We start from the raw sequence: 17187 nt of genomic DNA on the forward strand, positions 1-17187 counted from the left end.
ACTACTTTGGTCAAATACTTAAACAAATCTGTTTTTATTTGAGAAACTACACAGGAATATTAATAAACTATCTTGTATGGAGCTGGCACATAATTGGTGCTTCAAAAAATGGTAGCAGCATTTATTTAAAAGTTCCTTGCACTGAGTGAGTTACATGATGGTAGAGTGTTTGCTTAGCATGCATAATACCCTGGGTTTTATCTCTAGCAATAAAAATTTAAAAATCCACACATCTTCTACTGAGTGTGGGATCATATACTTATAGTCTTAGCTATTGGCATGTGTTTGAGACTAGCATGAACAGCATCTTAAGACCCTGCCTTAAAAATAAATAAAACTTGTTCCTTAGATATATAGTCTCATTTAATGCTCACCATTATATTATAAAACATAATTTATTCTAGAGAAAATTAAGGCAACTTGACCAACCATTAAAGGAGCATGGGCTGCATCAAGGATTTGTTTCCAAAAAAAGAGAAGAATATAATTTAGAAGTCTTAGACTATTCTGAAGAAACTAAAATTGCAGTATGTGCTTTCAGTCCTGACTCTTAGACCCTGTCTTCCAGGTTGGATTCATGCTGTGTATACTCCTACTGACACATTAGTGTTTGGAGGCAATTTTTTGCATAGCTTCAACATCCCCATGCAATTAAAGATATATAGCATTGAAGATCGAACACGGGTGAGTAATGTAACAATTATATGTGAAGATGTTTCCCTATTTAAGACTGATAGAGGTTAGGTAAACATGGTTACATGTGCCTATCATCTTCGTAACACTCAGGGAAAGGAAGATTGTGAGCTTAAGACAAGCCTGGCCTATGTAGCAAGACTGTGTTTTGAAGAAAAAGACAGGTTTAGTAAAGAGATTGATGGGATGAGATGGCTTAGCAGGTAAAGATACTGATGCTGTTTGATAACAAGGTTCAAGCTCTGGGATGAACATGGTGTAATGGATAGAACTGACACTTGCAGGTCCCTCTACCCAGCATACACATGCATATACTGCTATGTCCCATCCCAACAAATCACTAACTGAATCAGACAGGGATTCATGGATAATTTGTCACATTTTCAGATATTTTTTTTTTTTCATTAAAAAGTTGCCACAATTGAGAACATAATAAAAAAATACTGGATGTTTGACTCTCTTGTTTTGGGGGACTTTTAAGTCTGTGAAGCTGCTTTCTGGATATTTGTATAATCTCTTGAAACATGTTTTTCATTTTTATACTCATTAATAATTTGTGGAATGGGGATGATCACTTCAAATTTCACAACTTTGAGGTTTTCTGTCTTTATTTTGATTACCAGTTCTCCCCTTCTTTACATTTCCATTGTAAAAATACAAACATCTTTTTAAAATTAAACTTTATTTATTTTGTGCATGCATTTTGGTTGCTATGCCTAGGCATACGAGTGGAGGTTAAAAGACAACTTGCAGAAGTCAGATTCTTATCCAGGCGGTGGTGGCGCACGCCTGTAATCCCAGCACTCTGGGAGGCAGAGGCAGGCGGATTTCTGAGTTCGAGGCCAGCCTGGTTAACAGAGTGAGCTCCAGGACAGCCAGGGCTATACAAAGAAACCCTGTCTCCAAAAAACCAAAAAAAAAAAAAAAAAAAAGTCAGGTTCTCTATTTTCACCATGTCCCAGGAATGTAACTGAGGTCATCCATCTTGGCAGCATGCGTCTCTAACCATTGGTAAAGGCCATCATGTTGGGCCCATCCCTCCCCATCATAAGTGTCAGTATTAATCAGCTTCCATAAAATTTATTGAGTTATTTTTATATGATTTATACTTGATCTTAACTCAAGAACTTTCCCAAGAAGTATTAATACACTTCAAAGGCTAATCAAGGAACATAGTATATTGTACTTAGTTTAAGGAGTTCCAATACCTGTTAGTTCCTAGCTCTCTACTCTTTTGCAAGAAAGAAATTGGGTTTTAAATGAGAAAGAAGAAATTTCTGGTTAAAGCCATAATCATTTAAAGAGCTCCAGATTTGGGTCTGGTCGTATGCTTCATTGGTTGTGTGCTTCTTGTCTGATGATAGAGTGATTTCCCTGTGACCTGGTGAAAGGTTTAAAACTTTCATTTTAAATTCACAAAGATAACTGGACATCATAGGAGGTGCTATTTGGCCTTAATATGTAGCCTTTCTAAAAAGAAGGTGGGGGCTGGAGAGATGGCTCAGCGGTTAAGAGCACTGACTGCTCTTCTGAAGGTCCTGAGTTCAAATCCCAGCGACCACATGGTGGCTCACAACTATCCATAATGAGATCTGATGCCCTCTTCTGGTGTGTCTGAAAACAGCTACAGTATACTTACATATAATAAATAAATCTTTAAAAAAAAAAAATAAAAAGAGGGTGGCAGGCAGGCAGAAAGAAAGAAAAAAAGAGGAAAAAGAAGAAATGAATTCGACTTTTTTGTTTTTCAAGACAGGCTTTCTTTTGTGTATAACAGCCCTAGCTGTCAGTGGCTGGTACTGGTCCTGTGCCTTTAATCCCAAAGGCAGAAGCAGGCAGCGCTCTCTTTCTCTCTCTCTCTCTCTCTCTCTCTCTCTCTCTCTCTCTTTTAATTTTTATTGAAAAGGGAAGTAAAGGGAAGTAAAAACACTTTATGATAAAATTAAAGATTTACATGGAAAATATTTCAGATAAGCACATTACAATTGACAATTTTCATGGAAAATTAAGGAGTAAAGTGGTAGACATGTAAAACATTGCTAAATTAATTGAAATATGGGATAGAAACATTTTATGATAGAATTGAAGATTTACGTGGAAAATATTTCTGATAAAATTGTAGAAAAAAAATGTTAGAAGTGAAGGTTATCATGGAAAATTTTATATAGACATAATAATGGTAGGCATAGAAATATTCCTAAATTGATTAAAAGTGGAATTATAAACATTTTCTGATAAACTTGAAGATTTACATGGAAAATATTTCTGATAAAATTGTAGAAATATATAGAAAAACATGTTAAAATTAAAGATTATCATGGAAATTATATAGATAAAATGATAGGCATAAAGATAATTCTAAATTGATTGAAGGTGGAATTATAAACATTTTCAGATAATATTGAAGATTAAATGGAAAATATTTCTGGTAATATTCAAGAAATAAATAGGCAAACACATTAAAATTGATTATTTCATGGAAAATTTTACATAAAAATGGTTGATGTAAAAACTCTAAATTAATTGAAGGTGGAATTAGAAACATTTGTGATAAAATCAAAGATTTACATTGGAAACATTTCTGATAAAATAGAGGAAGTATATAGAAAGACATATTAACATTGAAGAATATCATGAAAAATAATGCAGATAAAATGGTAGACATAAAAGAAATTACTAAATTAATTAAAAGTGGGATTACAAACATTTTCTGATAAAATTGAAGATTTACATGAGAAATATTTTGTTAGTCTATGTCTTTTTATTGGGGAGTTGAGTCCATTGATGGTAAGAGATATTAAGGAATAGTGATTGTTGCTTCCTGTTATTTTTGATGTTATTTTTATGTTTCTGTGGGTATCTTTTCTTTTGGGTTTGTTGGAAGATTACGTTCTTGCTTTTTCTAGGGTGTAGTTTCCCTCCTTGTGTTGGCATTTTCCATCAATTATCTTTTGTAGGGCTGTATTTGTGAACAGATACTGTCCAAATTTGGTTTTATCATGGAATATCTTGGTTTCTCCATCTATGATGATTGAGAGTTTTGTCTGGTATAGTAGCCTGGGCTGGCATTTGTGTTCTCTTAGGGTCTGTATGAGGCCTGCCCAGGATGCAGGCAGATCTTTTGAGTTTGAGGCTAGCTTGGTCTACAGAGAGAGCATTCTAAGACAGCCAAGACTACATGAAGTCTTGACTGGAAAAAACTAAAATCAAAATAAACAAAAACAACCCTGGCTGGTATTAAACTCAGAGAGAATCACCTGCCTCTGGGTCCCTGATGTTGGGATTAAAGGCATGGACCACTATGCCTAGTTTAGTTTTATTTTTTAGACAGAGTTTCTCTATGTAATTCTGGCTGTTCTGGAACTGACTATGTAGACTAGGCTGGCCTCAAACTCACAAATCTGTTTGTCTCTGCTCCCTGAGTGCTAGAAATAAAGATATTATCCAGAGCGTAGCAGATATATTTTAGAATGGCATCTGGCACTCATCTTCCTTGTTCATTGATTTATGATTATTTTATCTTATTCTTGACAATAGTATGTCAAAGGGGCATTCCTTTTTTTTTTTTTTTTGATTTTTGGTTTTTTTGAGACAGGGTTTCTCTGTATAGCCCATATAGTTCCTATGTTCTGGAACTCGCTCTGTAAACCAGGCTGGCCTCGAACTCAGAAATCCACCTGCCTCTGCCTCCCAGAGTGCTGGGATTACAGGCGTGCGCCACCACCACCGGGCGAAAAGGGCATTCTTTATACTTGCTCTAAATTAGAAAGAGTGCTCATGCTACAAAGATAGTGACGGATAAAACCACACAAATTAGTCTCATTGGTGGGTATACTACAAAGGACAAGCCAGGAAAACTGAAGGTAGATGTTGGACAAAGGCTTAGTCTTCTAAACAGCATGCAGCTTGAGAATGAGTTTAAAATTATACTTTCATGCATATAGTGACTTACTATAAGTGTAACTTTATGTCCTGTGTATGATTCATTAGATTCTTTGTCCTGTGTTCTTTAAGATTCAGAAAAAGAAAAAGAAAAAAAAAAAAAAAGACAAGGGTGGAATGCCTTCATACTTACCCTAAAGCAGTATTTTTCCTTTTTGAGATAGGGTCTCTATGTAGTGCAAGCCTGCCTTGACCTTGCTTCTTGCCTTAGCCTCTAGCGTTGGGATTGCAGTTACAAACTACCATTCCTGTCTCTCAAAATTGACAGATTGACTAGAGTTCTTGCCTCAGATACCAGCTTGAATTCATAGATTGACTAACAAGAATTTTTCCTGGGTTAATTATTACAGTTATAGAGATTGTCTTTCATAGTCTCTTCCCTTGAAAATTGTCATTGCTTTGTTTTCTCATTATTCTTTTTCTGTGCAGGTTCCAAATAAATTCCGTTACCCATTTTACTATGAAATGTGTTGGTATGTGTTGGAACGATATGTATACTGCATAACCAACCGATCCCACCTAACTAAGGAATTTCAGAAAGAATCCCTTAGCATGGGTAAGTATCTTGATTCCATGAATTTTTAAGACACACTAGAGCTGACGATATACTATAGTTACAGTTTAGAGGTTTTTTGTTTTGTTGTTTTTGTACTTGTCTGAAAATTCCAAATTCATTTACTGCGATTGAACACTAAATACATATGTATTGCTGGGCTGAATGAGATACTGCTTTGATTAGATTGCTCTATTCATATATAAGTGTTACATTGTTTTTGTTTTTTATTAACATATATATACTGACTTCCTTATGATATATTCAAACATCTATCCCTCGTTACTCTAAAGTCTTATGGTCCCCTGCATGCAGATCTCCTTTCTTCTTCCTATCTAGCCCCTGTCTACTTTCATTTTCTTTTTTCTTTTCTTTTTTATTTTAAGATTTATTTATTAATTATATGTGAGTACACTGTAAGTAGCTGTCCTCAGTCACTCCAGAAGAGGGCATCAGATGGTTGTGAGCCACCATGTGGTTGCTGGGAATTGAACTCAGAAACTTCAGAAGAGTCAGTCAAGTGCTCTTAACCGCTAAGCCATCTCTGCAGCTCCTACTTTCATTTTCTTAAAGAGAGGTTTTATTCCTTTTTCTTTCTTTTTCTCTTTTTAAAGAGAATTCAGTTTTATTTTATGTGCATTGGTGCCTGCATGCATGTCTATGTGAGGGTGTTAGAAGAGCCTCTGGAACTGGAGTTATAGACTGTGTGGTATGTCTGTGTATTGAACCCAAGTCGTGTGGAAGAGCAACCAGTTCTCTTAACTGTTGAGCTCTCTCTATAATACCTTTAGGGGGTTATCAATTAATAAATGCAATTAGAGTTACCATAGAATCCTGTGTGAAGTATTATTTAACTGGCTACACCACTTAAGAAAATAACTCTCCCTCTTTCGACAACCAGAAACTGCCAAAAGATCCAGGGAGGAGAGGGAATTGGGAGCAATACTTACCTAGCAGTACTTGACTGTCCATAGACTTACGGGAGGGTCAGGGCCTTATGATCCCCTCCCATCTGTGATGGAAATTGATGGCCCAGTTTTATGCAGTTCTTATGCATCATAAACAGTCAGAGCCACTTAAAATTCAAGATTCCTGTTTTATTCCTGAACTGTAGCATTGAATAATACACCATCCCTTCCTTCAGCCATTATATTTTTTCTGTCAGCCATTATATTCTTTCTGTCTCTTCTGGTTCTTGAGAGTTGGAAGAGGTGTTGTATTGATGTCCTATTTAGGATTGAACATTCAAACCTTTGATCAGTTAAATATGTTTTATTATATACATGTGGTCAAAATCTTCTGTTATTAAGTAGTTTGCATAGTTTAAATTCTTATATATGATATATGCATGTATAATATAATCATATACCTGTGAGGCAGATATAATTAGCCTGATTTTACAAATGAAAATCTTTTTTTTTTTTTTTTTTTAGTTTTGTCTTTTTGTTTGTTTATTTTTCTAGACAGGGTTTCTCTGTGTGATCCTGTTACAAATGAGAGAGTCCTCTGAGACTCCCCTACCCCTGCTTCCCAAGTGCTGGGATTAAAGGCATACACAACCATCACCTGGCACATATGAGAAGTTGAACTTTCAAGATTTTTTAAATTTTTTATTATACTATAGTTAATAGCTGATAAAGTGACACCGTAGACTAGTCTGATCAGACTCTAATATCTTTGTTTTTAAAGCTCTGTGCCTTAACATTTGCCTATTATCAAAAAGAAATGTAAATGTCCAACTTTTTTTTATTCTCTCTCTCTCTCTCTCTCTCTCTCTCTCTCTCTCTCTCTCTCTCTCTCTCTCTCTCTCTCTCTCGTCAGGGTCCTGGAACTCAGAAATTCACCTGCCTCTGCCTCCTGAGTGCTGGGATTACAGGTGTGCACCACCACGCCTGGCTTAAATTTTTTTTTTTATTATGGGAATATATGTATGTATTTGTACCACATATGTGCTTGGTGCCTGCGGTGGTTAGAAGAGGATGTCAGATCCTGGAGTTCTAGATTGTTGTGGGTAGATCTGTGGGTACTGGGAATCGAACCTGGATCCTTTGCAAGTACAAGTGTTCTTAACTACTGAGCTATTTCTCCAGTCTTGACATGGTAGTTTTATATACTTTATTTTTGGTTTTTGAGGCAGGGTCTTGCTCTAACTGGTGTGGAACTCACTATGTAGACCATTTTAGCCTGGAACTCTCTGAGATCCTCCTGCTTTCCTTATCAATACACTGGGAGTAAAGGTGTGCACCACCCCACCCAACTCCTACAGGGTTATTTCTGTTTATAACTATGATTTTCAGAAACATTGGCCTCGTCATTTATAGCCTTGTTATGTACTGCGATGTTCCTCTTGTTGATAAACTAGCCAACTAGCATTTATTTCCTTGCATTGGTAGATATGGAATTAAATGAGTTGGAGTCTGGAAATGGTGATGAGGAAGGGGTGGACAGAGAAGCCCGACGCTTGAACAGTAAGCGATCAGTGCTTACCAGCCCTGTTGCTAATGGAGTCAACCTGGATTATGATGGACTTGGCAAAGCCTGCCGAAGTCTTCCAAGTCTGAAGAAAACTTTGTCTGGAGACTCATCCTCAGACTCTAGCCGGGGATCCCACAATGGCCAAGTTTGGGATCCCCAGTGTAGCCCTAGAAAGGATAGGCAAGTGCATCTGACCCACTTTGAACTTGAAGGTCTTCGATGTCTTGTAGATAAGTTAGAGTCACTGCCACTGCACAAGAAGTGTGTCCCCACAGGGATAGAAGACGAAGATGCTCTGATTGCTGATGTGAAGGTAAGCAGCCATTGACATGTGCAGGAAAGTCAAGTTTCTTGATTTAAGGGGAGAAAGTACAGGGATTATGGATCCTTCAACTACAGGGAAGTTAGTATGTGCCTGTGTAAGTGCCACCTAGTGTTTCAATTTCTAGAGTGACATTAAGTCACCATTTTGAAAATGGGAACATAAATGTATTTACTGTTGATTTAAACTTGAAGCTTACCACTTGGGGCAGGGCAGGTGAGATGGCTCAGTGAGTAGACCCGATGACCTGAGTACAATTCCTGGAGATGGTATAGCAGGTGCACTCCCTTGCTGCATGAGCATAAGGACTTTGGTTTAGTTCCCAGGGCCTATATTTTTAAAACAAAGAACAAAAAACAAATAAGGGAAAACTTAATGCAGTGGTGTCTATCTGTAATTCTAACATTCCTAATGTGAGATGGGAGGTAGGAAACTGGCCAGAAGCTGATTCTGTCCTTACCAACCATAGTCTCTGCATTTCTTTACCCTGTGTTCTTTCCTCTTCTCTCTTCCTTTCCTCCTATGGTTTCCTTTCTACCCCATTCTCTCCTACACAAATATAGATTCTAAATATCCTGTAGTTCCATCCATTATCTTGAAATGCCATGGTTTTATTTTTCAAAAACTTTATTGTGTAATTATGTGCCACATTTTCATTATCCATTTATCTGTTAATAAGCACCTCAACTGGTTACATTTCATAGCTATTATGAATAGTCCAGCAATAAAAATGTCTATCCAAATATCTGTGGTACGGTGAATTGGAATCTTTCAAGTATATACCCAGTATTGTAGCTGGATTATGTAGTAGCTCTTCTTTTAGCTTTTTGAGGAACTATCATACTGATTTCAGCAATTCCTGTACCAAATTGTATTTCCACCAGAAAAGTATAAGAATTCCTTTTTACACAGGTCCTCACTAGCATTATCACTGGATTTCTTTCTTTTCTTTTTTTCTTTATTATCATTATGATTGGACTGAGGCATATATGTATTGCAGTGAGATAGACATTGAACTCTGGTCCTTAGGGTTGCACAGCAAACTCTTTACTACAACCAGCTCCAGTCATTGGTCATCTTTCTGATTATTTGAACCAGAATGAGATGAAATTTCACAGCAGCTTTAGTTTATTTTGTATTGATGACTGAATACACCTTTTCAGATAATCATTGAGCATTTGTATTTCTTTTGTTTATTGTTTTTGAGATTGGATCTCTGTATATAGTCCTAGCTATAACTCACTCTGTAGAACAAAGAAGCCTCAAACTCATAGAGATCCTCCTGCCTCTGCCTCAGAAGTTCTTGGATTAAAGGTATGCACCACCATCACCACCTGGCTTTGTTTTATTTTTTAATAAATGGTTGTACATTTGTGTGTGAGTATGTGCACATGAGTACAGGTGTTTGAAGAGGCCAGAGGTATCAGGTTTTCTTGGAGCTGAAGTTTTTGTGTTTTGAGTTGCCCAATACAGATGCTGGGAATTGAATTCTGGTTCTCTGGAAAGGGTTAATTTTCTTCTAAAAAACATACCTTCTGCTGCCTCATGTGTTTATGCTCACAGTACATTTGAAGACTAAAAGAAACACTCTTCTGGATATTAGCACAGAAAGGAACACATATGCATTCATGTTATAGTGTGTTTTGTGTAGGTCTGAGCACTTTTCTTCCAGCTATAATGCGTTGTACAGTTTTCACTGAGAAGTGCATGTAAAAATACAACATAATAATGAAATACAGTGTTGCAGAGTATAGAAAAACACATATGAATAAGAACTTCCTAGTTACATTTAGAACATGACATCTCCATAGTGCAAAAGTTCTTATTTTCCTCTAAACAATACACTTTTAATGCTTAATGTGTTTAAACTAACAGTACATGTGACTTCTAAAAGAAACCCTCTTCTGGTTATTATCACAGGGAGAAACACGCTCAATCACTGAGTTATCTCTCTAGATCAGGTCTTTCTATGTTGCCTTGACTGTCTTGGAATTCCCTGTATAGATCTGGACGGCCTTAAACTCACAAATATTCTCCTGCTTCTGCCTCTTTAGTTGTTGGGATTAAGGGTTTATGCTACCATACCTGGCTTACAAATACATCTTGAGGTGTGTTATTTTTTTTTGTTTTTTTTTTTGTTTTGTTTTGTTTTGTTTTTTTGTATTGTTTTGTTTTTTTGGCAGGTGGTGGTGATGGCTTTCCAGGCCAGCCTGATCACAGAGTGAGTACTAGGACGGCTAAGGCTACACAGAGATACTACTGTATCTAAAAATAAAATAAAATAACCAAGTAATGGTGGCACATGCCTTTAATCCCAGCACTTGGGAGGCAGAGGCGGGTGGATTTCTGAGTTTGAGGCCAGCCTGGTCTATAGAGTGAGTTCCTGAACAGCCAGGGCAATACAGAGAAACCCTGTCTCGAAAAACCAAAAAATAAAATGTTACTTATACATTTGTGCCTGCTGTTGTGGCCAGAGGAAAGTGTTAGACGATTCCTGGAACTGTAGTTACAGGTGTTTCTGAGCCATGTCCATTGGGCTAAATAGCCAAACTGCTGTCCTCTGAAGAAGCCACAGGAGCTTCTAACCACTGAGCCATCTCTCTAGCCCCTAGGCTCCTCCGTTATTAGAGGTATGTTTGATTTTGAGACTGGATCTCTCTATATAGCTCTAACTGTCCTGGAACTCACTATATATAGACTAAGCTGGCCTCAAACTTACAGATAGCTACCTACCTCTGCTTCTTCCTCCTGTGTTCTGGGATTAAAGGTATCTGCTAATAAACTCAGCTTCCAATTTTTTTTTTAAAATATATTGTTTCTCACTTTCCATGACATGGGTTCCAAGGATCAAACTCAGGTCTCCAGACTTAGCAGAGGTGCCTTTTCCCCACTGAATGGTCTCACTAGCCCACTTTCATGTTTTCTTCTGTCAATTTTGATGCTATAGGTCTTTGACCCATTTTGAATTGATTTTGTTTAGGGAAAAGAGTCTGATCTTTTACGTAGATAGTCTAAGCTAGTTTTCCAAACATCATTTGGTAAAGCTGACTTTTTTTCAGTGTGTATTTTACTACCTTTGTTATAAATTAGGTGTCTATACCTGTAATTACAACAACCTCTTTTTTGCAGTTTTTCCATCTCAAGTGCATGTGGGAGACAATAAATTTTGACTTTTGAGACTTGTTTAACTTGAATAATTGTCTTTAGGAAATCTATAAAAGAAACAATTCCTAAGATTATCTTATAATTATCCTTTTGATCTATGTGTTTCTAGTTCATAAAAATGAGTATCTTTTTTCAGTTCTAAGTATATCTAAGTATGCCTGTGGATCTAATTTTAACTAAATCCAGTTGTAGATACCATATTATACTACAGTATTTTATTGTTCAAGGTCAAATTTCCTGCTAGAAATACAAAAACTTGCTTAAGTAAGCAATTTAATATAGCTTAAATAAAGAAAAATTGTTTGGTTTGGTTTTTAGGCAGAGTTTTGCTGGGGAACCCAGGCTGACCTCAAATTAGGAATCTTCCTACTTGAATCCCAAGTACTAGGATCACAAGTGTGTACCAGGCTGCCATGCTTGGCCTCTGTATGGAAATTAAAGGAAAAAGAATGCAGTTTAATAGATTACCAGGAGAGAATGTAGAAAAAAATACAAAGGAAGCAGCAGTAAAGCAAGTGGATGAGTTAAGGGGAGGCTTCCAAAGAACTGCAACCATATGAAAATCACACAGAACTAATCAGAATTACTAGGAAGTATAGCTGTCAACACTGGCTAAGGTATTGTGGCACAGGTTGGAACATAAGGAACCTAGTGGCCTATGACTGAATAGACTGACAGTGTTTAGATTCTTTTTTTTTTTTAAATATTTATTTATTTATTTATTTATTTATTTATTTATTTATTTATTTATTATATATGTGAGTATACTGTAGCTGTCTTCAGACACTCCAGAAGAGGAAGTCAGATCTCATTATGGATGGTTGTGAGCCACCATGTGGTTGCTGGGATTTGAACTCAGGACCTTCAGAAGAGCAGTCGGTGCTCTTAACCACAGTCAGTGCTCTTAATCGCTGAGCCATCTCTCCAGCCCCAGTGTTTAGATTCTTATTTCAGGACTTCATTCATACCTTCTCTTGTTTACCTCAATGAGATGTCAAAATGCAGCCTCTGTAGAGCTTGGCATTGGCATGTTACTGTAATAATATCTACTCAAAATGTAGATAAAGGCAGAAGAATCAGCTGAGCCTAGGAGTTTCTTTTTCTGTGAGTTTAAGACCACTTTGCCACTCTTTCAAGAGAATCCAAGTTTGGTAGTCCGTGTTGATTGGCTTACTTCAGCTCATGCTAACACTGGCTCTAGAGGTCTGGTGCCCTCTTCTGGCCTAAACTCTGTACTACTCATGCACATGCCCTTATACAAACAAAAATAAAGTGCCCCCACTCCTTTCTTTGTAAGGCAAGGTGATAGTTCCTGCCTATAAATACCAAGCATTCAGAAGACTGAAACAAGGTTTGAGAGCAGTCTGGGCTATAGAGTGAGAGACCTTGTCTCAAACAACACCACTAACAAAATTAGACCGATTAGGTTGGGTAGGTGTCAAATCACTACACAGACAGGAATCTGCAACACTGGAGAACTTAGCATTATGTGCTGATAGCTAAGTTGCAGTTGGGGGACAAAAGGAGGCCGTTTATTCTTTTAAGCAGAAAGAATTATATATTGTTAAAATCTATCTGCTTCTCAGAAAGAGTGAGTAGGGCAGATGAAAGAAAAAAGTGATCAGATGACTAAAGCCTTGAAGAAAAGTCCATTTTAGTGCTGTGATAAAGAACTTTCAACATTCTAAAATGTTAAGTTTTACAGTGTTGAAAAATCATAGAGTATAGAATTAGAATGGGATTATGTGGAAAAAATAGAGCATTTAAAGAGTAAATCATCAAAGATAATACTGGAAACATTTGAGTAACCTTGACAGCTTGAGAAAATATAATAAATGTAATAAAGATAGTATTTCTACTGTCAGATATTCTTAGTTTCTCAAGTAGAAGAGTTGCAACTTAATATATTGAATACAAAGGCAGAAGGTGATGTATAGTATGGCCCCATTCATTCAGAAGTAGCTCATTGCAAAGGGTTCTTGAAAATACATTCTAAGCTGCTGTGAAAAGGACACTAGAAAGGTGATGACAATCAACTGGAAGAATTTATTTGGACTTTATTACTTTGTTTATATCTGTTTTGGTTTATTTTGCTGGTAAAGAATCCTCAGTGTATATACACATGAACCAATCATACTTTGCAACATTAAGTTACTAGAGACATGAAAGCTTATGCTTTCCTCATATATGTGTCAAATTGTTAAAATTAATGAGGGCTGGAAGTAGGGTTCAGTGACAAAGAATGTATTTCCATATCAGCACCAACAAATATAAATCTTACTGATAGTAATTAAGTAGTAACATAGTAGCCAGTCCCAAATCTATGAAATTCATTTATTCCAGTGTTAGTCTTGGTCTCTAGGGCTTTTGAGTCCATTTGTAGAACCAGCATTACAGCAGGCTACATACATACATTGTGCATTTGCTGTGTACAGGGCTCAGAGCCAACTCTGCAGGAAGATGAGAGAGTTTATCCTACGTAAGGAGGAAGTACCAGTCTTCTCCTTTTCACCAGTTAAAACTGTCCTGGTAGATGAAACAAATTAATTATAATAACATTCCATAAATGCTAGCAGCCTTTAGTTTATTAATTGGGAAACCATTCTTTGTAGTGCAATAAATCCATGCTACTCTAAATTAAGCTTTTAAAAACTGTATCTTTTATCTAAAAATTCACACTAAGTTCTACTCCAGAAGTATAATAGGACAGAATCAGAGTTGTGGTAGCAAATAACCATGGAAATAGTAGTTATCTAGGGCTAGAGAGATGACCCAGTTTTTAAGAGCACTGGCTGCTCTATCAGAGAACCCAGGTTCCATACCAGCACCCATAAGGCAACTCACAACCATTTGTAATTCCAATTCCAAAGAAGAATGCTGGCTTCTATTTACCTCAGTTGCCAGGCATGCAGTTGATGCATATACATGCAGGGAAAGTATGCATTCACAAAGTAAAAATAAAATAAAACAATACAACAAATTTTCATTTGTAATTTTCACTAACAATATACTATGTGTGTGTTATAAGGTCATGTTCTTCTTGGATTTTTTTGTTGTGGTGGTGGAGGTGGTGATTGTTTCCAAGACAGGTTTTTTTTTTGTTTGTTTTTTGTTTTTTTTTTTTATGGCCCTGGCTGTCCTGGAACTCACTATGTAGACCAGGCTGGCCTCAAGATCCACCTGCTTCTGCCTCACAAGTGTTTAACAAGTGTTTAGATTAAAAATAGATGGCACCACCACCAGCTCCTCCTTGGCTTTTGAGATAGGGTCTCATTGTGAAGCCTAATTAGGTCCTGAAGTTATTACATTCTCTTGTCTCATCTTAAGTGCTAGCATTACAGATGTTTGCCACCATGCCCAGTTTACTTTTTTTTGTTTTTTGTTTTTGGTCAGTCAGTGTTTGCTGTTAATTATAGGAGAGGGCAAATTAGGCTGTTAAATATGTAACTTGAAAATTTATTGAGTGAGTTTTATAGTGGCATGTCTTTTCTTTATTTCTTCTTTTTTTTTTTTTTTTGGTGGGGGTGCACAGCTAGATTTTGCTATAACTAATTTTCCTTGAGGTAATATGTTCTTCTAAAGTACTTTAGCATTCCTCTAGGATAGATAGCACTGAAGATCAGCATGTTTAAAGAAACTTTTGTTTGTCATTTGCTTTTTGTTTTTTAGAATTATTTATTTACTTTATGTATATGGGTGCATGTAGCTGTCTTCAGACACAACAGAAGAGGGCACCAAATTCCATTACAGATAGCTGTGAGCCACCATGTAGTTGGTGGGAATTGAACTTAGGACCTCTGGAAGAGCAGTCAGTGCTCTTAACCGCTAAGCCATCTCTCTAGCCCCAGCTAGATCACTATTAAAACTTTTTTTTTCATACGAAATAAACTGAATATACTCGGTCCTAAAATCTTAAAATGGAAGTGCAGAGAAGCAATCTGAATTCAGGATGACTATGTAAGCATTTCCTGGAAGAACTCAATCAAGAACACGGAAGTGCCTCTTTCATTCTGAAAGCTACTATGAAAATAAGCACATGCCACATGTTCAGAAACCAGGAGGGTCACTTTAAGCCCCCAGGGGTTGGAGCTGAGCCTGGGTAGGCAACACAGGGAGGGGAACAGTCTGGCAGAAAGTATATTTACAAACACAGCCCTCGATACCAGCTCAGATCCCAGAAAGCCTATTAGGCCACTACATCTATTCCAGAAACTCATGCTTATGGTACTTACTACCAAGCTTGACAGCCTTCATTCAGAGACCCATATGATAAAAAGTTGTCCTCTGACATCCACATGCACACATAAATAAATGTAATTTTACAAAACCAGAATGGTAGCGAAAGCTAGATGTTATTTATGTCAAAGCAGCACCAGCAATTATATTAGGAGGATCTGTAAAATGCAAATTCTGCTGCTCCTTAGCCTTCTTTTCCTGCTCAGCCTCTCTTCCTATGCTGATACGCATGTGTAGGCCTCTACCCAATGAGTATATGAGCCAATTTTGAGTTCCACCCTGGCTTGAGGACCTCTAGAACAGAATAGATGATGTCACTGAAGTGTCAATAAGATGAAGGGCCGTTTGCCTCATAGAGATCAATAAGATAGTCACACCTATGTTTCCTGTATCTAAAAACTGAGGCAGTAGGATTGTAAATGAGACAGAAATCTTGCAGAGTGGTATCTGGAGTATGAGGCATTCTGATAAGCAGAGGAGACTACTATTGCTGGGAGGAAGGCCTATTTTCTGACTCCCTATACCTTATATAGAGTCAAGAGGATAAAGTGTTCTGATCTTAAGTTGAACCAGAGTAGCTTGATTTGTTCACAGTGGAATTGCTAAAAGACTGCTGCATGTAGAATTCTAATCTGCTGATGGTTCCATGTTGCAACCAAAAGTAGGCATGTACTGTACTTATGGTTGATGGGAACAGCCATGTTTCATCTCTGTTATCTGTTATATGGTATTTCTGAAGGTGTTGCTATAAATACTTGCTGGTTGGATAGAGCAATGTTAGTGTGGACATGTGTGAAACAGACAGTTGACTCAGGAAGGGCTGGGAAAAGTAAGCTGCTGCCAGCTTCCTCCTCAGAGGCTGAACTCTTGTTGGGATCCCAGAGAGGAAAGAAATCTGTGAACCATCAGTGAGAAAGCTATAGTTATAACATTAAGTGACAGTGGAATGGTGTGAGGCTACTGTACGGGTATGAAGGCAAACATAGTGCCTGTGGATCGGGTTAAAGCCGTCTCTTCCACGGCGCACCTCCTAAAGTCTGCTACCAAGAGCCCTCCGGTGGCTGACCCAGGGTTCTCCTGTTGCAGTGTTGGAGGAAAGGATCTGGGGCCAGGGCTGGCCAAGCTCCCTCCCCCGGCTATGCTTCCTCCAATCACGAGGAGGTGAGCGGCTGCCAAACACCTCCCCTCCGGGTGCTGCAGCAGAACGGCCAGGCCCTCTGCCTGGCTGGCTCACTCGAGCTGCGCTCCCCCTCCTGCCATCTTCCGTTGCAAAGCATTTCTGGGAGCTGCATGTGGGTGACGCAGCAGCATTGTTCGCAGGCACAGGAAGCCGCGGCTGAGCTGAAGGGCTTTAGAAGGAGCTCAGAGTGCTCCGCGCTGTTGAGAGTAGCCTGAAGGGTTACAACAGGACTGCCCTACCTTACGTGTTCTGGGAGATTCAAGATTTTCACGTAAATCAGGATTTTCCTAGAAGCAGAAAAGCTAACTCCTTCCGCACAACTTCAACACAGAAAACAAAACAAAGGCGCTGGGGAAACTTCACCCAAGAGCCTCTGCAGCTCCAGAGCAACAAGAAATGCAAGGTCAGGCGGTCGGTTGGCAAGCCCTTTCTGGTTTGGGGTGTGTATAACTGTAGAGACTTTGTCTCTTGCAGAAGGCAGAACTGCCTGCTGGGCGAGTCCAGGACAATGCGTGTGTTACTTGTGTTGTTTGAGCCGTTGTTAACACTTGTTCTCTAGCTGGTGGGATGTGCTTTGGAACTGGGTTGCTTGGCTTTGGGGGAGTACTTACTGCTTGATCA

The 17187-nt window shown here is 38.0% G+C and overlaps 1 protein-coding gene across 4 annotated transcripts in view; it reads left to right on the forward strand.

Moving 5' to 3' along the window:
• Positions 1-17187, forward strand: part of Kdm2a (lysine demethylase 2A) — a 79019-nt gene that overhangs the window by 43640 nt on the left and 18192 nt on the right. For all 4 annotated transcript variants that reach the window (XM_052193427.1, XM_052193419.1, XM_052193412.1 and 1 more), the window contains exons 10-12: positions 569-684; positions 5065-5191; positions 7582-7976. In XM_052193427.1, the coding sequence (XP_052049387.1) occupies positions 569-684; positions 5065-5191; positions 7582-7976 (638 nt within the window). The remainder of the gene's footprint in view (positions 1-568; positions 685-5064; positions 5192-7581; positions 7977-17187) is intronic.

This window comes from Apodemus sylvaticus, chromosome 1 (genome assembly GCF_947179515.1).
Source record: "Apodemus sylvaticus chromosome 1, mApoSyl1.1, whole genome shotgun sequence".
NCBI lineage: Eukaryota > Metazoa > Chordata > Mammalia > Rodentia > Muridae > Apodemus > Apodemus sylvaticus.